General features: G+C 41.6%; 1 protein-coding gene across 1 annotated transcript in view; it reads left to right on the top strand.

The window, feature by feature from the left end:
- htr4 (5-hydroxytryptamine receptor 4) overlaps window positions 1-25,957 on the top strand; it is a 220,921-nt gene that overhangs the window by 117,469 nt on the left and 77,495 nt on the right. The window contains exon 4 of the mRNA XM_060926997.1: window positions 13,650-13,850. Within this exon, the coding sequence (XP_060782980.1) occupies window positions 13,650-13,850 (201 nt within the window). The remainder of the gene's footprint in view (window positions 1-13,649; window positions 13,851-25,957) is intronic.

Below are 25,957 nucleotides of genomic sequence, written 5' to 3'. Positions count from 1 at the left end.
TCGACTTGCTCCCTGGGACTACCCCTCCTCGTGGCAGACTGTTTTCACTCTCTCAGCCAGAACGCAAGGCCATGGAGGAATACCTCAAAGATGCCCTGGTCTCTGGGTTTATTCGACCCTCCACTTCACCTGCTGGAGCCGGCTTCTTCTTTGTCGGCAAGAAGGATGGGGGGCTCCGACCATGTATTGATTACAGGGGCCTGAATAAGATCACTGTGCGCAACCGATATCCCCTTCCGCTGATGTCCACAGCTTTCGACCTGCTCCAAGGCGCCACCGTCTTCACCAAGTTGGACCTACGGAACGCATACCACCTCATCCGTATCCGACAGGGAGATGAGTGGAAGACTGCCTTTAACACCCCGTCTGGGCACTACGAATACCAGGTGATGCCCTTCGGACTCACCAACGCACCAGCTGTTTTTCAGGCCCTAATCAACGACGTCTTAAGGGACATGATTAACCTATACGTTTTTGTCTACCTCGACGACATCCTTATCTTTTCCAAGACCGTGCAGGAGCACCGCCACCATGTCCGCCAGGTTCTCCAGAGGCTGCTACAGAACAATCTGTTCGCCAAGGCCCAGAAATGCGAATTTCATGTTCCCGAGGTCTCCTTTCTGGGATTTATTGTACGGACAGGCCAACTCCAAATGGACCCTGCCAAGACCCTGGCCGTCCGGGATTGGCCTACTCCCAAGTCCGTTAAGGAGGTTCAGCGGTTCTTAGGATTCGCTAACTTCTACCGCAAGTTCATCAGGAACTTCAGTTCTGTGGCAGCACCCATGTCAGACCTCACCAAAGGGACAGGTGGATCTTATGGCTGGTCTCCTCAGGCAGAAAAGGCGTTCAAAGACCTCAAGGACCGCTTCTGCACGGCACCCATTCTGGTTCTCCCGGACACCTCCCAACCATTCATCGTGGAGGTGGACGCCTCGGACAGTGGTGTCGGCGCGGTGCTCTCTCAACGTTCGGAAGGAAAGCTGCACCCCTGCGCTTACTTCTCCCACCGCCTGAGTACTGCTGAGTCCCGGTACGATGTGGGGGATCGAGAACTGCTAGCGGTCAAACTGGCCCTTGAGGAGTGGAGGCACTGGCTGGAGGGAGCACAACATCCATTCCTGGTTTGGACTGACCACAAGAACCTGGAGTACCTCCAGCAAGCCAAGAGACTGAACCCTCGACAGGCTAGGTGGGCCCTGTTTTTCAGTCGGTTTGACTTCACCCTCTCATACCGCCCCGGCTCCAAGAACACCAAACCTGACGCACTGTCCAGACTGTTCTCTGCCACTAACAGGGAGAATGAAGTCGGGCCTATTATCCCTGTGTCCCGGATTGTGGCCCCTGTCCGCTGGGGTATTGAGGAGGCTGTCCGACGAGCCCAACGCCAGGACCCCGGTCCTGGGACGGGGCCACCAGGCCTCTTGTACGTCCCACATCAAGCCCGGGCCAAGGTTCTCCAGTGGGGTCACTCTTCCCCTCTCACCGCCCACCCGGGAGCTCGGAGGACCCTGGACTTCCTGAAAAGACGCTTCTGGTGGCCTAACATGGAGAAGGAAGTAAGGTCATTTGTCCTGTCCTGTGAGGTTTGCACCAGAACCAAGAACCCACGACAGCGTCCCCAGGGTCTCCTGCATCCTCTGACCATTCCCCGGCGTCCCTGGTCCCACGTGGCAGTCGACTTTATCACGGGTCTCCCTGAGTCACAAGGTAACACGGTCATTTTGGTCTTAGTTGACAGATTCTCCAAGGCCTGCCGCTTCATACCACTGTGCAAACTCCCCTCTGCTCTTGAAACTGCGAAACTTTTGTTTAATCATGTCTTCCGAGTCTTTGGTCTTCCACAGGACATCGTCTCAGACCGAGGGCCCCAGTTCTCCTCCCGAGTGTGGCACGGGTTCTGCAAGGTCATCGGAGCCACTGCCAGCCTCTCCTCTGGGTTTCACCCACAGTCCAATGGTCAGACGGAGAGGTTCAACCAGGACCTGGAAACCACCCTGCGAGGCCTGGCTATGGATAACCCGACATCGTGGAGCACCTGGCTGCCATGGGCGGAGTACGCCCACAACACCCTGCAGTCATCGGCCACCAAGCTGTCGCCATTCCAGTGCCAATTCGGGTTCCAGCCACCTCTGTTCCCGGACCAGGAGGAGGACGCGGGGGTGCCCTCGGTCAACCAATATGTGAGACGGTGTCGCAAGACCTGGAGCAAGGTCAGGAAGACCCTCATACAGACCTCCAGAACCAACCAGACTCAGGCCAACCGCCATAGAAGACCTGCACACGCTTTCCGCCCTGGGCAGCGTGTTTGGCTGTCCACTAAGGACCTTCCACTGCGGGTGGAGAACCGCAAGCTTGCTCCTCGCTACATTGGCCCCTTCAAGGTGGTGCGCAGGGTTAACCCTGTCTCCTACCGGCTCCAGTTGCCCCGGACTCTGAGGATCAACCCCACTTTCCATGTTTCCCTGTTACGGCCCGTACTGACGTCTACGTATGCCCCTGCCCCTAGGAACCCCCCACCCCCCCGCATCTTCCAGGGGCAGACTGTGTTCACTGTGAATCGCCTGCTTGACTCCCGCCGGGTACGCGGCGGGTTGCAATATCTGGTGGACTGGGAGGGCTATGGTCCTGAGGAGCGCTGCTGGGTTCCTGCTCGGGATGTCCTTGATAAAGAACTATGTCGGGACTTCCATTCGGCCCATCCGGATCGCCCTGGGAACGTCAGGAGACGCTCCTAGAGGGGGGGGTCCTGTTAGGACTAGGACTGTTTTGGCCTCTAGAGGCCGCTGTTATTTCCTTTTCATGTCGTGTTCATTTTGGCCTCTAGAGGCCGCCACTGTTCCTGTGTTTTGAGTTTGTGTTAATTGCCTAATTATCTTCACCTGTGTCCTTAATTAGTTTGTCTATTTATACCCCTGAGTTCAGTCCTCTTGTCACGGAGTCTTTGTGCTGTTATGTTTATCTCCAGTTTCCTTTGTACTGTGTTTTTTGATCTTCTTAGCTTTTGTATTTTTGCACTTTGCTTTTCTTTTGGATTATACTCTTTGGTTTTTTTTTTTGTCTTTTGTTTTGCCCTGTATATAGTGTATATAGTTTAAATAAACCTTTTGATTCTTTTTCTACTTCCGCCTCACGCCTCTGCATTTGAGTCATCCCCCTGGTGGCCTAGTGGGGGTTTGCTGGATTATCACACCAACGAACCAGGTTCGAATCCCAGCAAAACCCTAACATTTACAGCAACCCTGGAGCATTTTCTGGAAGTGATTTCATGCATTTTTAGATCACACATCACTTGAAAATCTTTTGTTAGCTTTCAACTTGGCCTCATTATCGGCCTAATGAACCAGCTTTAAGTACCCATTTTCAGTCCTGAAGAGTCACCGAAAGTGTTAGATATAATGTTTGCATTGCTAAAACATACCTGATTCAATGTGAGGTAATTATCTCATTATTAGCGCTTAATAAAATGAACTAGTCACAGTGTTACAGTGGGTAGTTTTACTGCCTCACAGCTACCTATATATCCATCCAGATTTTCTGGAAAATGAAGAACCTAAAGGAAACTCACACAGACATGACAAGCAAAGCTAAGAACCATTATTTTAACGTTGCACTTTGGAAGTATAAAAACCTTAAACAGGCAAATTCAACTAAGGCCCTGTCCACATGGCAATGGATTCAGGTGAATCTGATAAAATTATTTATCGTTTTGGACTGGCGTCCACACGGCACCGGCGTTTTGGGTGCCCCAAAACGAAATCTTTTGAGAACAGGTTCCAGAGTGAAAAAATCTGGCAATGGAACCATTGCGAAGTCGTCTGGATGAGTAGAATGGATTTGTTTACGATGACGTCACAACCACATGTGCTTCACGCCGGGTAGAAGTGTAACGAACTCGATGCGAGTTGTCAACAAATCCTATAACTTGGTTCATGAAACGCGCTTACAAAATATTTTCACTGTGAATATTTATTGTGTAATGGTGCAAAGTGAGAGAGAGAGAGAGACAGAGAGAGAGAGAGAGAGAGAGAGAGAGAGTGAGAGAATAGCCCTTAGGGCAGAGTCAATCCCGCCAGCAAAAATAGGGAAAAAAAAGGAGCGATCTCACCTCTTCAGATGTTAGTTTAAGTCCGACAATACATTCCTCAAAAAGGGCGTAGAAGAACAAAGTAATCCATCAACGTGTAGCATTCAATTTATTCCGGACTATTAAAGAATTCTGGAGGATATCAGAATGTTGGCGTACCGGCTTCCATCTACCCCCGTTCATTCCTCTTTCCGTGTCTCCATTCAAAAAACGAGCACGTGATTTAAAGGGACTATATCCATAGGATAGGGAGTGAGAAAGTGTGTGCGTGTGACAGTGACAGGGATAGTCACTGTGCGCATGCGCAGTTATGCGCATGCGTCTACTTCTATTGTTCTGGTGTCTCCGATGGGACCGTCTTACAGCGCACGTAGAGGTGTGGCATGTGTATTGCATCGTTTTCAGCAAGCGTTGCGTTGCCATATGAACCTGATATTTTACTGATCCGTTGCCCATGTGGACACGATATTTAAAAAAAAAAAAATCTCGTTGCCGTTGTCGTGTGGATGTAGCCTAATTTTCCTCTTTATTAGATTGTTTTTAATAAACATAAGACCATTAAGTGTATTTCTAGATATTTTACTCAGTTCAAGCTTGAAATTGTGTTATTCGACTGTAACACATATTCAACAGAAATAGGCTGAATAATTAATATTTGGTTTATTGTAATCTTATGATAGAAAATATTATGATTACTATATTTTATAAATACTATATATATATATATATATATATATATATATATATATATATATATATATATATATATATATATATATATTTGACTGTAGTATATAGATATATTTTCACTTGTTAAGATGTCATTTTTTGGAATTGTACCCTGTGCCCGCTTCAGATAATAGACTCATATTTTATTCCTGCTAATATATCAGATTCAACTCTTTGACATCCAGTCCAGAGGATCCTCATTCTGTCTGCGATTTTGCTTTTTTTTCCCAGCACACCTGAGCCAAGTGAACAGCCTACATTTCCTTCCTGGCTCAGGTGTGCTGAGAAATGAAGTAGAACTAAAAATGACTGGATAAGTGTGCGATAAGATGACTGTCTGTGATCAGGGATTGAACATCCAGGAGCACACTATATAGTTAATATAAAAAGTCTACACAACCCTGTTAAAGTTGTATGATTTTATATATATATATATATATATATATATATATATATATATATATATATATATATATAAGCCAAGATAAATCATATCATAACGAAATTCAAAAGGGAAACAAATAAACATTTTAGAGGAGAAAAGAAAAAGACAAAAACTTACAATAACCTGGTTACACAAGTGTGCACACCATTTTACAATGGGGCATGTGACTGAGCTCAGAATTAACTAGTCACAGTTCAAACTCCTGTGCAAAAGTAATTAGCGTACGCCTGTCATCAGTTAAGTGATTCTGATTAATCCAAAATACAGATCAGCTGCTTCTATAGGAGTTTCTTTACGTTTTCTTGGTTTCATCCGACAGCTGATGCCATGGTCTGCAAATTGATTTATCTTGGTTTCGTATTTTACATCACAAAAGCCTGTGATTTTGATAAGGGTATGTTGACTTTGTATACCCACTATACTAGGCCTGAAGGGGGAAAAGTACATCATGTGACTGCGGGCCAAACACTAGGTATATGGGTCTGTCTCAAAAACTGGGTACTGTGGGGGTACCCCACTAAATATACTCACAGTCAATAAACTATATGGTTTTGAATGGTGATGTTGGTTTTAATTTGAAATAAAATAATGAAAGAAATAATACAGATAAAACTAAATCTTTGAAATGAATACTCTATTCAGAATTTGACAAAAATTCTGCAAATTTGTGGAAAAATGGCAGCTTGATCTGGGACATGATAAATGGTTGACTACATCGCATTCCCTTAAAAAGGTTGTAGTCCACTGAAAAGTCTACAGTTATCACTAATTGTATTTTAAGTTGTAACTTTATACACCTAAGGATCGGTGCACTCACAGAATAATCATAACCGTAATAAAACATCATGCAAAATATTTGATCACCGTTATAACTCCATTTTCCGCAGACCCAAAACCAATACAATCGTGTGTTTTGATCTAAACGGAAAGCCTCAGGGTCAAGGTCACTACCTCACCAAAAGCAGTAACTTAAAATCACTACGCCATATCAAAATTTTGTTATAAATCTGCGATTTAGTTTTTTAAAACGAAAGCTGAAAGTTAGGTATAGAATATGTTTCTTACAGAATATGTTACGATGGTAGCTGGTCTTGTATGAATTTCTGAGCTATAAAATGAGTTGTGGTCTATTTTTTACCGTGGCATGTTATTTGTGTGCGGGGAAGGACACACATTAACAATTTGCATGTGTAGAATGGAATTTTCCACTCCAACAGTTAGAAGTTGATCGTGCTTCCATTTGCGGTCTTTCTGTTACGCGGGTGATCTGTTCGGACGTTATCACTGAAACGGTGAGTTTTGACAGTTTTATTTTGTTTTAGTCTTGCAGTATAAGGCAATAGAATGTTTCTTTTTCATCTTACTTTCATATTTCGTAGTGTTTTGCGTATTTTTGGCCAATATTTTGCAACCATGGTCAATTTAGATCGAGCTTTTGATAGAATCTACGGCCAGTCATTTTGCCCCGACCCCGTTGCGCACTCCATCCGGTGCGGTAGTGATGTCCCGTTGCTCGCATGCCGCAGCAGAGACCCGCGCGACCTTCAGCCAGTACAGTCGCTGTTCTTTTACCACCGCCGTTATTCTCATCTTTCCAATGTGTTCTTGATTTTTCTATTGTGTCCTCTTGTCCTATTTCGCCATATCAAATACCCAAAGTGTATCATATTATTCATATTTAAGTGAATAATCAATTCAGTCATCATAACTTGGCATTTTTAACCCAAGCAATCAAAAAGAGGAAATTTATTCAATATTTTCACTCATCTGTGAAGGAGGGGCTTTAACCCTTTGATGCAAAACATATGCACACCCCTTCTAATGCACAACATGGGTCAAAAATGGCCTGCATTCATTTTCCAGGTTATTTCATGCTGACTGAGTTTTTCTTTGCTCTGTCTTTTGAAATCAATTTATTTTATGATTGAATATTCCAAGTATTCTTTAAATATCTTGTTTTTAATTACCACAAATCATTCATTTAATTTTTTCTTTCCTACTTTATGAACAAAAATACTTTTTATATTACTGCACATGGGTCATCCAAGTGTGATTTAAAATTAAATGTCTTAATACTATAATAATAATTTGTTTCAAGTAATTACTTTAGCAGTGAATGGGGCCAGTTATTTATTTATTAACTATGTAGTTAGCTAAGCCTACTACAATAAAATTAGCTAACTAAAGTAGAATATGTCAACAGCTCGGTAGCTAATAGTAATTACTTGTAACTTTCTGACAAGTAATCTACTCACTCTCAAGGGAACCTAAACATCATCAGTTTTTTTCTAAGGTAACGTTAGAACAATTGAAAAACATTACTTCCATGTATTAGATGGGCAAAGGGCGCTGTGTGTGCTGAGCTGTGAAATGTCTAACACAAGCACAATTCACAGTTCCCACCAAACGCTGTAGTAAATGCATGCGGGTCGGTTCTGACCCATGTGTGTAAACTTGATGTAGAATTACAAAAGCTGTGCTTGTTCATAACTTAAGAAAGGAAAAATAAAAATGATGATTTGTGCTCAACAAAAACAAGATATTTACTGCATATTTGGAAAAGTAAATGACAAAATGAATTTATTTCAAAAGTATATCATAGAAACACTCAGCCATACATGAAATAACCTGGAAAATGAATGCAGGTCGTTTTTGACCCATGTTGTGCATTAGAAGGGTAGTGATACAAAAAGGGTTTTTATTCAAAAAGTAAGAAAGGAAAAAATAAAATAAGGATGTATGATGATCAAAAACAAGTTCATTGAGGAATACCTTGAATACTGAATGATGGAATTAATTTATTGCAAAGATATAGAAGATAAAAACTCAGCCGGGTCACTTTTGACCCATGTTTTGCATCAAAGGGTTAATTCTTCATGATGTAGTTATTTTATATGTAAATCAATTTTACAAAAGCATTTGAATTGTAGTAAAAAAAAAATTCCACAGCGGAGGCCAGATAAAGCAAGATACTATCTTTATTCTTATTAAATATGACAAAAGAAACATTGAATGTTCGGTAAATGCAAAAAAAAAAAAAAAACAGTAAAATTAGAAAATTTATTTTTTGACCATAATGTCCCAGATGAGAGACCAGTTTCTGAGACGGACCCATATCACAAACACAGTAGTCAGGCTCTGAAAATTGTTTGATCCAGCTGCATTGCTGTTAATGCTGTATCAGCCATCTGGCATCATTATGCTTTAACAATGGGCTTTTAATAATAGGGCTGTGTAAACACCGACATATAATCTGGTGGTATAATTATCTGATGTCAAATAGATATCAGATGTTCAGTTGTAAATGAAAACTGTCAGTACTCGTCATGTCTTCGTTCTTGCACAGATGTATATTGTTAGCAGGCAGCTGGTGGTGCATTTTAATTCCATGCATTTGAGCACATCATAGAGTGATTTGAATCTGTTTAGAGGTTCTCAGTAGGCTATATATAGCACAGAATTTTCAGCGGCTCTCACAGCCCAGTCCCTCAGATGGAGTTTTAATAGTTATTAATGGAGTGCCAGGGGGTCTGGTCTTTCTCAAGTACTGTGGAAGAGGCTATGATATTCTTTTTGGGGATTTTCCCCCCTACACAGACACACACGCGCGCACACACACACACACACCCCTGCATATTATGCAGCCCATATCTCATTTATAAACATATAAAGTGGCTTGAAGGAGGATATGGATTTTCTTTTATAAAAGAAGCACCATTTTACTCATCTATCACTCTCTTAAATTACTTCCAGTTGAGAAACTTTTGTCTCGTATTACTTTATCATTGCTGTTTGATGTTTTACATCCATTATCCAAGGTCATTGTATTGTAGCATGAAGAGTAATTGCTACTGAATGACTTTCAGCAAGTTTTTATGAGTATTGTATTCCTTATTAAAAGGGAAATTAACCAAAACGATTATTCTTCAGTTTCACCCCTCTCCTCTCTTAGATTCTGCATTGTATCGCTTTGCATTCATGTTACAAGTCAGAGGTGACCAAGTTAGTTTTTAAAGTAGCATCAAGAAGAATACATTTAAATCTAAATTCTTTTAAAGCCTTTCAATGCATACGTTTCAAATTTTGTACATTCTTACATTTATTATAATGTTAATTTGTGATCAATTTGTTTCAGTTAGTTTAAATATTTGTTTTTAAATTTCTTAATCTTGTAACACGTAATTAGCTTTTACAGGACCTTCTTGAAAATTGCTTTGGTGAAGAAGCATCCTGTTAAAATATCCATCCATCCATCCATCCATCCATCCATTATTTGTAGCCGCTTATCCTGTACAGGGTCGCAGGCAAGCTGGAGCCTATCCCAGCTGACTATGGGCGAGAGGCAGGGTACACCCTGGACAAGTCGCCAGGTCATCACAGGGCTGACACAGAGACAAACAACCATTCACACTCACATTCACACCTACGCTCATTTTAGAGTCACCAATTAGCCTAACCTGCATGTCTTTGGGGGAAACTAGAGCACCCGGAGGAAACCCACACAGACACGGGGAGAACATGCAAACTCCACACAGAAGGCCCTTGTTGGCTGCTGGGCTTGAACCCAGGACCTTCTTGCTGTGAGGCAACAGTGCTAACCACCACACCGCCATGCCACCCTCTGTTAAAATATCATTAAATAAAATGAATAAAATAAAGAGATATGATGTATAGTTTGTCCCGTCTAATCTTGTGTCAGCATGCATAAATAACATTGGTGAAAAGATTTGTGACAGCCTCTTCCTACCCACTAGCCAACTCTCTGCTGTCATACAGCAGCTACCAGCTTGTGAGGCTGAAGGCTAACATGCTTCTTCTGAGGCCAAGTTTACATTAGACCGTATCGGTCTCGTTTTCTTCGCGGATGCATTGTCCGTTTACATTAAAACGCCTGGAAACGCCGGGAAACGGGAATCCGTCAGGCTCCACGTATTCAATCCAGATCGTGTCTGATCCGGTGCTGTGTAAACATTGAGATACACGGATACGCTGTGCTGAGCTCTAGCTGGCGTCGTCATTGGACAACGTCACTGTGACATCCACCTTCCTGATTCGCTGGCGTTGGTCATGTGACGCGACTGCTGAAAAACGGCGCGGACTTCCGCCTTGTATCACCTTTCATTAAAGAGTATAAAAGTATGAAAATACTGCAAATACTGATGCAAATACTGCCCATTGTGTAGTTATGATTGTCTTTAGGCTTGCCATCCTTCCACTTGCAAGTGGTAAGTGACGCGCATGCCCGACATGCACTGAGATCACACACACAGCGGCTCAGTCCCAAATCACTGCTTGTGCACTCCACTCGCGCGCTGTGTGAGCTGCGCAGGGCCGGAGTGCGCACCCTCCAGAGGGCACTCGCTGTTCAGGGCGGAGTGATTTGGAGCGCAGGATGCCTGCGGAGCCGAGCGTATCCGTGTGTTGGCGTTGCTGTGTGCACGCAAATCGTGTATTGGTGTTGCTGTGTGCACACTAATCATTTTAAAAACGTTAATTTGATGATCCGCTGATACGGTCTAATGTAAACCCCACCTGAGATTCATCTTTTCAAACTGCTGTTCTTGCAGCATCACTCTCTTTGGCATGTCACTCCAGTGACATGGCTGCTCTAACTTCCATCAGAGTTTCTAAGTAAGAATCACAGTAGTGGTTTCCCGTTGCCTTCTACTGGATTATTATGGAGGTTTTCTCCTTTCAACCATTCACACCTATGGACAATTTAGAGTAGCCATTTAACCTAACTGTATGTCTTTAGACAGTGGGGGAAACCAGAGCACCCAGAGAGGACCCATACAGACACGGGGAGAACATGCAAACTCCACACAGAAAGGCCCCCATCACCTGTGAGGTTCAAACCCGGAACCTTCTTGCTGTGAGGCAACAGTGTTAACCACTGCACCACCATGCCGTCCCTGCAGTATCACAGGGCAGCATAAAATTCTTAGCGGAAAATCTACCCTCTTCCGAATACACGATCTCACAGGTGTCCTTGATTGGCGAGTGTCACTGTTATTGACAGGGAAGAGAGAGTATGTCATTCCTTCCACCCAGAGAGCATGACCAGTTTTGCTCCCCTGACTCCTGGTCATAGATGGCTGTGTCATCTTCTGACAATAGTGTGAACGCTTTTCTGTGATGCGACTCAGGAGCACCTAAAATTAGTTTTCATGTGTTTATCTTTTTCAAGTTAGTGTTAAAAATAAAATAACATGCACAAGAAAAGGCAGGTTTAATTAGGTTGAATAATGTACAGCTCAGTCTTCCCCCAGTATTCGGCCTCTGGTGCTTGTGGAAAGGAACATTAATCGAGTATTCATGTGTTTGATTTTTAGTTTGCCTCCAACTTCCTAAAGTATACAGTGGTGCTTGAAAGTTTGTGAACCCTTTAGAATTTTCTATATTTCTGCATAAATATGACCTAAAACATCAGATTTTCACACAAGTCCTAAAAGTAGATAAAGAGAACCCAGTTAAACAAATGAGACAAAAATATTACTTGGTCATTTATTTATTGAGGAAAATGATCCAATATTACATATCTGTGAGTGGCAAAAGTATATGAACCTTTGCTTTCAGTATCTGGTGTGACCCCCTTGTGCAGCAATAACTGCAACTAAACGTTTCCGGTAACTGTTGATCAGTCCTGCACACCGGCTTGGAGGAATTTTAGCCCATTCCTCCTTACAGAACAGCTTCAACTCTGGGATGTTGGTGGGTTTCCTCACATGAACTTGTCGCTTCAGGTCCTTCCACAACATTTCGATTGAATTAAGGTCAGGACTTTGACTTGGCCATTCCAAAACATCTATTCTTCTTTAACCATTCTTTGGTAGAACGACTTGTGTGCTTAGGGTCATTGTCTTGCTGCATGACCCACCTTCTCTTGAGATTCACTTCATGGACAGAAGTCTTGACATTTTCCTTTAGAATTCGCTGGTATAATTCAGAATTCATTGTTCCATCAATGATGGCAAGCCATCCTGGCCCAGATGCAACAAAACAGGCCCAACAGATAGGATAAGGTTCTTATGCTGGAATGCAGTGTTTTCCTTTCTCTAAACATAACGCTTCTCATTTAAACCAAAAAGTTTTACTTTGGGGGGCGGCACGGTGGTGTAGTGGTTAGCGCTGTCGCCTCACAGCAAGAAGGTCCTGGGTTCGAGCCCCGGGGCCGGCGAGGGCCTATCTGTGTGGAGTTTGCATGTTCTCCCCGTGTCCGCGTGGGTTTCCTCCGGGTGCTCCGGTTTCCCCCACAGTCCAAAGACATGCAGGTTAGGTTAACTGGTGACTCTAAATTGACCGTAGGTGTGAATGTGAGTGTGAATGGTTGTCTGTGTCAGCCCTGTGATGACCTGGCGACTTGTCCAGGGTGTACCCCGCCTTTCGCCCGTAGTCAGCTGGGATGGGCTCCAGCTTGCCTGCGACCCTGTAGAAGGATAAAGCGGCTAGAGATAATGAGAGAGAGAGAGAGTTTTACTTTGGTCTTATCCGTCCACAAAACATTTTTCCAATAGCTTTCTGGCTTGTCCACGTGATCTTTAGCAAACTGCAGATGAGCAGCAATGTTCTTTTTGGAGAGCAGTAGCTTTCTCCTTGCAACCCTGCCATGCACACCATTGTTGTTCAGTGTTCTCCTAATGGTGGACTCATGAACATTAACATTAGCCAATGTGAGACAGGCCTTCAGTTGCTTAGAAGTTACCCTGGGGTCCTTTGTGACCTCACCGACTATTACACGCCTTGCTCTTGGAGTGATCTTTGTTGGTCGACCACTCCTGGGGAGGGTCTTGAATGTCCTCCATTTGTACACAATCTGACTGTGGATTGGTGGAGTCCAAACTCTTTAGAGATGGTTTTGTAACCTTTTCCAGCCCGATGAGCATCAACAATGCTTTTTCTGAGGTCCTCAGAAATCTCCTTTGTTCGTGCCATGATACACTTCCACAAACATGTGTTGTGAAGATCAGACTCTGATAGATCCCTGTTCTTTAAATAAAACAGGGTGCCCACTCACACCTGATTGTCATCCCATTGATTGAAAACACCTGACTCTAATTTCACCTTCAAATTAACTGCTAATCCTAGAGGTTCACATACTTTTGCCACTCACAGATATGTAATATTGGATCATTTTCTCCAATAAATAAATGACCAAGTATAATATTTTTGTCTCATTTGTTTAACTGGGTTCTCTTTAGCTACTTTTAGGACTTGTGTGAAAATCTGATGATGTTTTTGGATTTATGCAGAAATATAGAAAATTCTAAAGGGTTCACAAACTTTCAAGCACCACTGTACAAGTTCAATACCGAATAGAACTGTTTGTTTTCTGTAAATGATTGTAATCTAATCTGAAAGGCTAATATTGGCACTGTGTTTTCTTTTTAGAAAAATTAAGACCAATTACTTCATAGTATCGCTGGCCTTTGCTGACCTGCTGGTATCAGTGCTAGTGATGCCGTTTGGGGCCATCGAGCTAATCCATCAGAACTGGATTTATGGCGAGACATTCTGCCTGGTGCGAACCTCACTGGACGTGTTACTCACCACTGCCTCCATCATGCACTTGTGCTGCATATCTCTGGACAGGTGGGACACACTAACACATGCATACACGTCTCCATGGCCCACCAAATGCCCTTCACTTTTTCACCAAATAAACATGGAGAGACACGTTTAAAGATGCATAATAAGTCTCTCAGGTACTTCCAACTGTCCCCCACAGTACATGAGGAGAATTCCATAATAAGCTGTTGTCATGGCAGTCATGCAAGTCATAAAAGCATTGGCAAATCAGACTTAAATTTTGTGAGGATATGCGTAGTGCATGATGTTGCTGTTGCCATGGTGACTTTAGTGCGACTCAAGCTGACTGGTGTATTCAGCTGCTAAATCAGACACAATACTGTGTTTACGAAGCCAGTTACAGTCCACATGATACTTTTAGGGGAATCCAAAGGCATATCGATTTTGCAGCTTTGAATCCCTTTTATAATGTAGTAGAATTAAATCTATACTTAATTCTAATCATATCTGGTGTTGATATTTTCTCTCAGCATGAAGACATGTAAATGGCAGTAAAGTGGGATACCATTAGACAAAAAGGCCCTTTTTTTCCTGATAATGGCCCAAAAATAAACATAAGGAATAGCATTATATTTTTGTATTTTTATGATATGATGCAGCACTGTGCAATTGTAAAAAAAAAAAGCAGCGTTGGTAGAATATATATATATATATATATATATATATATATATATATATATATATATATATATATGTTATTTACCAGCTGGGAGGTCCGTATGGTGAAATATCGTGACCGAGGTCTTGAAAGTACTGACCAATGCCCTCTGGGCTGAGGTCAGTATTCAAGGCCGAGGTCACGGTTTTTCACCATACGGACTGACCTTAAGCTGGTAAATAATATATTTATTTTTTCTTTACCAAATTCTAGCAGAAAACGAGAGCGCCCGAAAGGGAAAACCGAGCTGAGCCAAGCCGCCGTTTTGAATCCTCATTCATGGCTGTAATGCAAATTGCTTTCTCCTCGGTATACAAGTGCACTTCCATGGCAGGAAAAAAAAAACTACATTTTGCCACCTATGTAGTCCCCTATTTATACAAAATTGAGTCATTCAGGATTCAGCCATGTTTTTGCTCGGCGTTAGCAAGTTAGAGGTTTTTAGCTTTCTCCTGAAATGTTTTATTTTATTTTGTCTTCCTCAGGGTAGTAAAACTCGCTTTCACTGTGAACACTGTTGTTAGCACTGTCCATGCTGTAAAATTAATGCTATTTTCCTGAGAAATGCTGGCAAAAATGTATAAGATTTTTGATAATCTTATCAATAAATCTTATAAAAAAAGATAAATGTTGTTTGTTGTTGTGAACGAGCGAGTCGCCAGAGGTCCATAACCAGGGTCCGTAACTGGGGTCCGTATCGTAGGATACAGACCCGCTCGCCAGCCAATCAGAGCACAGGATTTGGACCGTGAAAAAAATAAAAATTATTAAGAAATGTACCACTACATTAAGAAATTTACCACTGCAAGGCTAATACAGAGATCCAAAGGATAAATAAAACAAGAGAAATTAAAGGTATTCATACTTTGTTTTGTACTGTAGATTTTAAATAAAACATTATAAACAATTTTGTTTTAAAAAATTGTTAAACATGTTAAATTTTTCAAAGGTATATCATTTCAATTGATTGCTACATACTCTCACTGACCACTTTATTAAGAACCTTGTACACTTGCTGATTCATGCAACCCAAAATTGGGCAGTTGAAACTTGGGGTAAAAAATAATAATAATAATTAAATAATAAAAAAAAAACAGGCAACATTTTTTCAATCTTCAACTATTTAGTTTTGGTGAGCGTGTGCCCACTGTAGCCTCATATTCCTGTTTTTGGATGAAAAGAGTCAAACTCACTGTGATGCGATCTTCTGCCATTGTGGCTCATCTGCCTCAGGGTTTGCTGTGTTGTGCATTCTTAGATGCTTTTTTGCTCATCACAGCTCTTAGGTGTGGTTATTAGCTCATCCAGCCAACAGGTGATGAGCTTATGCCATCATGTGTTGTCCGTCGTCCATCATCCGTCCGGCGTCGTCCACATTTCACGAAAATCGCTTCTTCTCTCTCAATTCTTCACCGATTTTTATTCTTTTTGGCAGGAAGGCAGGTCTGCCTGGGGTGCATATAGCTTCTACCCAAATTTGCATAATTGCAATTAATAATGAAGATACAGAGTAATTAAGCCCTAACAAGCAGTTTCCACACAAATCACTTCTTATCCCTCAATTGTTTACCAATTTTTATTCTTTCTGGCATGAAGGTAGGGGTACCTAGAGTGCATATAACTTCTTAGCAGATTTGCTTAATTACAATTAGTAATTAAGTTATGGACTAATTAAGCCTTATTGAGCAGTTCAACAAAAATCGCTTCTTCCCAGTCAATTCCTCGCCGTTTTGAATTCTTTCTGGCAAATAGGTCGGTATTCCTAGGGTATATCCAGCTTCTATATATAGCTTGTATATAGTGTCTATAGCTTACAACATTTATTGCACAAGGTGGCCCACTTTAGATCGTTCCTTCTGGACTAGACGGGGTTGGAGTGAGCTACGCCATCATTGATGGGCTCATTCAAGTTATTGTAGACTCATCAGCTCAAATTACTCTGGCAGTTCTCCTCTGACCTCTCTCATCAACAAGACATTTCTGCCAGCAGAGCTGCTGCTCAATCACAGTCGCACCTTTCAATGTAGACTAGAAACTGTTGTACGTGAAAATACCAAGAGATCAGCAAATGTCAAACATCTACCTCAGATATGTGGCACCAGGTTCAAAGTCTCGGAGATCACATTTTTCCACATTTCTGATGTCTCATCTCATCTCATTATCTCTAGCCGCTTTATCCTTCTACAGGGTCGCAGGCAAGCTGGAGCCTATCCCAGCTGACTACGGGCAAAAGGCGGGGTACACCCTGGACAAGCCGCCAGGTCATCACAAGGCTGACACATAGACACAGACAACCATTCACACTCACATTCACACCTACGGTCAATTTAGAGTCACCAGTTAACGTAACCTGCATGTCTTTGGACTGTGGGGGAAACCGGAGCACCCGGAGGAAACCCACGCGGACACGGGGAGAACATGCAAACTCCGCACAGAAAGGCCCTCGCCGGCCACGGGGCTCGAACCTGGACCTTCTTGCTGTGAGGCGACAGCGCTAACCACTACACCACCGTGACGCCCGACGTTTCTGATGTTTGAGGTGAAAATTCCCTGAAGCTCTTGGCTTGTATCTGCATGATTTTATTCATTGTGCCGCTGCCACATGATTGGCTGATTAGAAAATTGCATGATTGTAAGCAGATGTTCCTAATACAGTGTAAGAATTTTGACTGACTGCATTACTAGCAAACCAGTGTTGTTGGATGGCTTCAAAGAAGATTTTTTTCTTGTTAGTTTTGTTCCCTAACCTCACCATCTACACTGAAAAACAGCTGAATTAATTGAATTTTCTAAATTCAAATGTGTACATTGGTTCAACATATATGATTTGAGTTGTAGTAATACAATTTGTTTTCATACAGCCAGCATGATTTTGATTGTATTTTCAAAGCCCTGGAATAAAATATAAGTCATTCACTCTACATAATTCAAACTAGTAAATTAGATATTTATTTAAATGAAATTTAGTGTAAGCAATCAAATCATGTCTTGATGAGAAACTAAATATTTTTGTGGAAACTATACATATTTTCTCTTGAATCTGACTGGCCACATATTCATTTTTTTCAGTGTATAGTTAACCTTTACTTCATAGTAAGAAGTACAAATGAAGACCGGGTTGCATTTTTATGTGTTAGTGGTATGTGTAATTCATACTGAAGTGGAGAGATGAAAATAGTGAACATCCACAAATAGGGTTGTAAGAAACATGAGGGTGCGCATTTTAAAATAACTTTTATTGCATTTTTTTGACCAAATAAAATTTTTTGAAGTTTCTAGCCTCTGTTGCACTGCACCTCCAATATTAGTGCAGGAGTGTTCATTTATGATTATGAAAACAGAACACAGGTACCAAATAACTTTATCATCATCTTTTATTTAACCAGGTAAAAACTCATCTCATCTCATCTCATCTCATTATCTCTAGCCGCTTTATCCTGTCCTACAGGGTCGCAGGCAAGCTGGAGCCTATCCCAGCTGACTACGGGCAAAAGGCGGGGTACACCCTGGACAAGTTGCCAGGTCATCACAGGGCTGACACATAGACACAGACAACCATTCACACTCACATTCACACCTACGGTCAATTTAGAGTCACCAGTTAACCTAACCTGCATGTCTTTGGACTGTGGGGGAAACCGGAGCACCCAGAGGAAACCCACGTGGACATGGGGAGAACATGCAAACTCCACACAGAAAGGCCCTCATCAGCTGCTGGGCTTGAACCCAGGACCTTCTTGCTGTGAGGCGACAGTGCTAGCAACCATTGTTATTACAGTAAAATAAAAACAATATAAATGCACACATACAATCATTACAAACATACTGTAACATCCAGTTTCTGTGCAATAAAAGAGCACAGATAGAATATGTGCAATTTCAAAAATCAATGCCAGAACACATTTAAAAGCAATCACATTGCCCAATAGTGCTATTTTCTTGATCCTTTGTTAAAATTAACTTAAATTTCCCACCGGGGCGACACGGTGGTGTAGTGGTTAGCGCTGTCGCCTCACAGCAAGAAGGTCCGGGTTCGAGCCCCGTGGCTGATGAGGGCCTTTCTGTGTGGAGTTTGCATGTTCTCCCCGTTTCCTCTGGGTGCTCCAGTTTCCCCCACAGTCCAAAGACATGCAGGTTCGGTTAACTGGTGACTCTAAATTGACCGTAGGTGTGAATGGTTGTCTGTGTCTATGTGTCAGCCCTGTGATGACCTGGCGACTTGTCCAGGGTGTACCCCGCCTTTCGTCCGTAGTCAGCTGGGATAGGCTCCAGCTTGCCTGCGACCCTGTAGAACAGGATAAAGCGGCTAGAGATAATGAGATGAGATTAAATTTCCCACCTTTTTTGCCTAGTTCACTTCTGACTCTATGAACAAACAGTTGTAAAATATGAGAATGCAGACCATACTGATTTTGGTTTTAACTCATGTATATACACACATAAGAAGGAACCAGCCCAAGTAGTAATTTATATATAAAAGCCAGCCAGTGCGAGAATCTGCGGACATACAGAGACGGCCACTTAGCTGCAGTATACAAAGGTAGTGGTGTACGCAGTTTCCATATCCCATAACAAAACATAAGGCACAATGGTATACAGTGTCCAATTTCTTCCAAGTCAGATGCATTCATAAAAAGTAGATCACCATAATTCAATAATGGTAAAAAAAAAGTACCGGTAGCTGAAATCAAGTGTTTCCCTGCCTAGAAGCAGAATTTATTTCTAAAAAAGAAACTTAATTTAAGCTTCCTCTTGGAGACAAGGTTTTCAGTACGTGGTTTAAATGACAGATTCTGGTAAATAATAATATCTAAATACTTATATGTTGTGACCCTCTCAGTTTCAACCCCTTGAGCTGTTAAGGTCTTAGGAAGTTTAGGTGTTAACTGTTTGCCATTTGAAAATAGCATAAATTTGATTTTGTCTGCATTTAACACCAACTTAAGCTGAGTCAAATGTGACTGAGAGCAGCACAGTGGTGTAGTGGTTAGCACTGTCGCCTCACAGCAAGAAGGTCCGGGTTCGAGCCCAGCGGCTGGCGAGGGCCTTTCTGTGTGGAGTTTGCATGTTCTTCCCGTGTCCACGTGGGTTTCCTCCGGGTGCTCCGGTTTCCCCCACAGTCCAAAGACATGCAGGTTAGGCTAATTGGTGACTCTAAATTCACCGTAGGTGTGAGTGTGAATGGTTGTTTGTCTCTGTGTGTCAGCCCTACGATAACCTGGCGACTTGTCCAGGGTGTACCCTGCCTCTTGCCCATAGTCAGCTGGGATAGGCTCCAGCTTGCCTGCGACCCTGTAGAACAGGATAAGCGGCTACAGATAATGGATGGAAATGAGACTGAACACCATCAAAAGCAGACTGCAGGAATTCAAGGGTTTGTACAACTGAAGAGGTTGAGCAATAGACAACTGTGTCATCTGCGTAAAAAAAATGGAATACATTTGATAAATTATCAGAAAGATTATTTACATATATGGACAATAGCAGTGGTCCTAATATGGAGCCTTGAGGCACACCTTTTGATTTCACTTTACAAATTCACAAATTACATTTTGTAGCAAAATTAGAGCCCTGTGTCAAAGTCTAAATTTAAGCCTAATATTAAAAAGTATGTAACAAGCCTATATAGTTTTACAGTTAAATAGAACTGCTCATGATTAAAAACCTCATGAGTATAATATTTTGCATATACAGCTCTCAGTAGAAGTGATCTTTACTGAGGATACTTCACTTAAATTGTAGTGAATTTCATTAATCAACATCACTGCTTTATCTAACACAGTAACTTATAGATGACATGTCTGGACATCTTGTAACAGTACAAAGTCATTGTTTCTTTTCACATCTAATGTGCTAGAGTGCCAAATCAATACAACATGAGCTGTTGCCCAAGTTCCTGATGGCTCTTGATGATGAAGCATGAGTTAGCACACACATCCACAAACAGATATACACTTCCCACAAACAGAAGAAACATTGCGTGTTACTCATTAAGTTTATGACGTTCAGACAAGTGCAATACAAGAAGTGCATTTCTTATATAAAATTCCTCACGGTTTTGAAAATTACTGTACAAACTAGATTATTATAGGTTCATTTCCTCACTATCTGTAAGACATTTTGGCATTTTTCTTATTTCTTCCAAGTAGGTAGACTGTATAAAGGACGAGTAAGTAATTACAGTAAATGAATAGACGATGCTTTTAAATAATTAAATGAAATAGAAAAAAAGGAACACCAGCAGGATAGGAGCTCTCTTTGTCAAATTGTGCACTACTCTTTAGTGCTTGCTGATAAGAGTGCCTTTTTTTTTGTGCTTTGGTCCATTGAACCACTTTGTCCAAGCTTACCAAATGTGCATTCATCTGTTATTCATTATACGTTAGAACATTTAATCTAGTAGCCTTTTTTCTGTAGACATAAACAGACTGGCATGAAAAATAGAGGAAGAAGGATTAAGTATTAATAGACTCGTGGAATATAAGCTTCTTATCTGACCCAGGTATGTTGTAAAGCACTGCTACAATCAAACAACACTGCTCTTCTTTATTCTAGTTCTACCAGTTAAGCTGTGTGACTGGTGTTTGAGAGAGATCGCTAGGGACTCTTTGACTGCACAACTCATCTGGCTTGCATCTTTCGTAGCCTGCAGTTACAGAGATCTTTTAAAAATCTGGCTTTTACTCAGGTTACAAGGGCAAGAAAAGAAAAGAAATAGGTTTGATGTTAATAATATACCATGTGCTTGACCCCATTTCTGGTTCTCTTTCTCCCTGTTTCTTTTTTCTCTCCATTTCATTTTTGTCTCTTTCATCCACACAGAATGTTTGTAAGGTTAGCCTAAAGATGGGTCTTGAATGAAAGTGACAGGGCAGTAAATGGTTTGTTCGAGTCCTCCAGGCAGAGTGGCGATTTTAGGAGGAAAAAATTCCCTCTAAATTAAGGATATGTGACAGTCCGTGTGCTTTACTTTGTGTGTATGACTGTGCCCAACTTTGTTCATTTATACCAACAAACATTCTTGCAGTTTTTGTAATGGGAGTCAGTACGTTTGCCAGCATCCGGAGGTTCGGGAGAATTTCCTGAAAGCTCAGCAGTGGCTGGCTGGTTATTGCTGTCATGAATCTTCTATCAAGCATTTTTGGCCATTCTGCAAGTCATTTGGTAAAGTGACTGTTGGCACTATGGGATTGGAACAAGAGTGTCTTATTTTTCTGTCACTGGACACATACTGTATCAGGAATTTTTGGCCATTTTTACAGTCATTTGTTAAAATGAGTGTACACACTAATGGTGATGATACATGGGGCAACTTTTTGGGCAATGTTGCCGAGCAATGTTGCTGGGCAATTGCGTTTTGACTCTTTTCTATTGAGATTGGGCAACATTGTTTCTTTCTGAATGGTTTTGATAATCTCTGGCAACTTTTTGAGATAAGCCAATCAGAACGCGAGTATCGAGTCATGTGACCTCCAGTGAGGTTCGGATCAGAAATTTCAAACAAATATGGCCGCCGCTCAGTGTCAGTGGAGTGAAGAGATGGAGAGACTCCTCATCTGTTTTTACGCCAGTAAGTTGTTATTTTAATATTCTATATGGAGGAATTTACCTCACCAAAGCTCTAAAAAACAACAGACAGCTTGATTAAATGGTCACAGCAAAAATTAAGACATCGATTTTTTTTTAGCTAACTATAAACTGCCGTTGCTAACTGTTGTTGCCCATTGTTAGTTGCCCTGAAAAGTTGCCCTGTGTCTCACCTAGTTGCCCGTAACATTGCTCGGCAACATTGCCCAAAATGTTGTCCCGTGTATCATCACCATAAGGGATTGGTACAATATACTAGTCCATCTTAAACAAAATAGAATATCGTAAAAAAAAAGTTCTTTTTTTTGTAATTTAATTCAAAAAAGTAAACTTTCATATATTCTATATTCATTGCACGTAAAGTGAAATATTTCAAGCTTTTTTTGTTTTAATTTTGATGATTATGGCTTATAGCTCATGAAAAGCAGAAATTCAGTATCTCAAATTATTAAAATATTTCCTAAGATCAATCAAAAAAGGATTTACAATATAGAAATATCCAACTTCTGAACAGTATGTTCATTTATACACTCACTGCTCTGGGTATGTGTGTGCATGCATGCACTGCTTCAGATGGGTTAAATGCAGAGGAGGAATTTCACTGAGCTTGAGTGTGTATGTGATAAATAAAAGTCTTCTTCTTGAATACTTCTTTGGGGCTCCTTTACCATGAATTACTGCATCAGTGCAGCGTGGCATGGAGGCGATCAGCCTGTGGCACTGCTGAGGTGTTATTGAAGGCCAGGTTCCTTTGATAGCGGCCTTCAGCTCGTCTGTATTTTTGGGTTGGGTATTTCTCATCTTCCTCTTGACAATAGCCCAGAGATTCTCGATGGGGTTCATGGTCAGGCGAGTTGGCTGGCCAATCAAGCACAGAAATATCATGGTCAGCAAACCATTTGGTAGTAGTTTTAGCACTGTGAGTCGGAGTTTTGGTGCTAAGTCTTGCTGAAAAAGGAAATCGGCATCTCCATAAAGTTTATCAGTAGATAGAAGCATGAAGTGCTCTAAAATCTCCTGGTAGACAGTTGTGTTGACTTTGGACTTGATAAAACACAGTGGACCAACACCAGCAGATGACATGGCACTCCAAATCAGCACAGACTGCAGAAATTTCACACTGGACTTCAAGAACCTTGGATTCTGTGCTTCTCCACTCTTCCTCCAGACTCTAGGACCTTGATTTCCAAATCAAATGCAAAATTTACTTTCATCTGAAAAGAGGATTTTGTACCACTGAGCAACAGTCCAGTTCTTTCTCTCCTTAGCCCAGGTAAGATGCTTTTGACGTTGTCTCTGGTGCAGGAGTGGCTTGATATGAGGAAGCCACAGATGTTGTCTTACTGGCATTTTGCGATCATCCCCATAGACTTCATAGAAAGCCTATTATTGAGGTACTTTGATATTTCTAATTTAGTAAGGTGTGGAAGCAACTGTATCAATTGTAGCACTTTGGAAAGCTGGTGCACTTAAAGAATAAAAACTTACTTGAAATAGCTGCACTTATAGCTTAAGAATGGCAGCAATCAGTGCCTAATGTAGTTGTCTTCTGCTTCTTGTGCTTCACATCACCCTGAAGGCAGATGAACAGACATCTCATCTCATCTCATTATCTCTAGCCGCTTTATCCTGTTCTGCAGGGTCGCAGGCAAGCCGGAGCCTATCCCAGCTGACTATGGGCGAAAGGCGGGGTACACCCTGGACAAGTCACCAGGTCATCACAGGGCTGACACATAGACACAGACAACTATTCACACTCACATTCACACCTACGGTCAATTTAGAGTCACCAGTTAACCTAACCTGCATGTCTTTGGACTGTGGGGGAAACCGGAGCACCCGGAGGAAACCCACACGGACACGGGGAGAACATGCAAACTCTGCACAGAAAGGCCCTCGCCGGCCACGGGGCTCGAACCCGGACCTTCTTGCTGTGAGGCGACAGCACTAACATGTGCTTTCATGTGACTGTGAGGCGACAGTCACATGAAAGCAATCACTAAAACGGCATTTTATCACCTAAAAAACATTTCCAAACTAAGAGGACTTGTGTCAAAAAATGATCTGGAAAAACTAATACATGCCTTCATCTCTAGTAGGGTTGATTACTGCAACGGCCTTTTCACAGGCTTGCCAAAAAGACCATCAAACGACTTCAGCTGGTTCAAAATGCAGCGGCTAGGGTTCTCACATGAACAAAAAGAACAGAGCACATTACTCCAATTCTAAGGTCCCTTCACTGGCTTCCAGTAAGCTACAGAATTGACTTTAAAGTATTGCTGCTGGTATACAAATCTCTAAATGGTACAGGGCCCAATTACCTCTCTGATATGTTGCAGTGGCCTAACCCAATCAGATCTACCAGATCGCAACAGAAACATTTACTATTAAAACCAGTTGTTAAAACAAAGTGTGGTGAAGCAGCTGTTAGCTACTATGCAGTACATCTATGGAACCAACTGCCAGAGGACATTAAAAATGCTCCTGCTGTTGGCAGCTTCAAATCTAGGTTAAAGACCAAGCTGTTTTCAGATGCTTTCTGTTAAATAATTAATATTTTTACATTTTTTTATAATCTTTACTTTCTCTGTATGTTTTAAATTTACTTTAATTTTATTCTATTTTATTCCGCTGGTTTCTTTTTCTTTTTCTCCTTTTTTCTTTTTGGCATTTTATTATTTTAGTTCTACTATTGTTTAATTCTTATTATTTTCTTTTAATTCTTTTAATTAATTGTTTTAGAATAAAAATAAAATTATTTTATGTAATTTTATTTCTCTATTGTTTACTGTTTTTGTTTTTGCTTCTGTAAAGCACATTGAACTGCCATTGTGTATGAAATGTGCTATATAAATAAACTTGCCTTGCCTTGCCTTACACCACCGTGCCGCCATGAACAGACATTCTTAAGCATTTTACTTTTAGAAGTAGCATAAAGGAGGCAGACATGCATTCGAGCCCTCTGCTTATATTCTCTCCAGAAGTGTATAGCTCAATGGAATAGTCATTATTGCTCACTTCAGTCCCATGGCTCAGATGTATGCTTTTCATTTGACTGCAGGACTTCTCTCCACAGTGAGTTCTTGTTCTGTGCCAAGTAAGCTTAGTGCTGAACTGTTTATGCAACCATTTATGACAGTATTTCAAGCCTTTACTGGGGTAATCACAGTGAAATCTCACAAAATGCACAACCAGTCGTTCCTAGATGAAAACTGATCAGACTAGATCAGTATAAAACCTAATCACAAATCTGCTAGATATAACTATTTACATGTGTTTCTCACTCAAGTAATGATTCACATATACAGCGGTCCGTCTGTTTTTGCTGGTTTTAGTCAGCCATGGAACCTAAGAGGATGAGCAAACCTCCTCTATTACCAGCACTTTAATTTGACTGCTGTGTTTGCACTTAGGCTGATACCTGCTACTTGTACCACAGTGATGACATGACATTTATAATAAAATAATCCATGCGGCCCTCTGACAGCTGTCTTCTAGCAGTCCTGCTTTTGCCATGAGACATTCAGCAGGTTCCATGTAACACAATGCAGTCCACACTGTGCCGGTTCATGCAGAGAGATTAACGTGTGGGTCATGTTTCTGATGGCCTGCTGTTAAACACTTGCCCCTGTCGCACTCACTCAAACTGACAACCACCTACCTTTGTCACAACTGAAATAGAAGAAATAAGAATCTAAAAACAAAACCACTGACCTGCCTTCATTTTATATCAGAGTACACTGCTCATGGGCATCGCCACCATTGAATGTGAAGGGGACATGTCCCCCTCACGTTTCATAATTCTTCGTTTGGACCCCCCCACATTTAATATAAAATATGAGTTCACCCAGCGCCGTTTCTATTG

Source organism: Neoarius graeffei, chromosome 8 (genome assembly GCF_027579695.1).
Source record: "Neoarius graeffei isolate fNeoGra1 chromosome 8, fNeoGra1.pri, whole genome shotgun sequence".
NCBI classification, from domain to species: domain Eukaryota; kingdom Metazoa; phylum Chordata; class Actinopteri; order Siluriformes; family Ariidae; genus Neoarius; species Neoarius graeffei.
The sequence above is the reverse complement of the archived record's forward strand: the minus strand, read 5'-3'. Positions and strand labels throughout refer to the sequence as shown.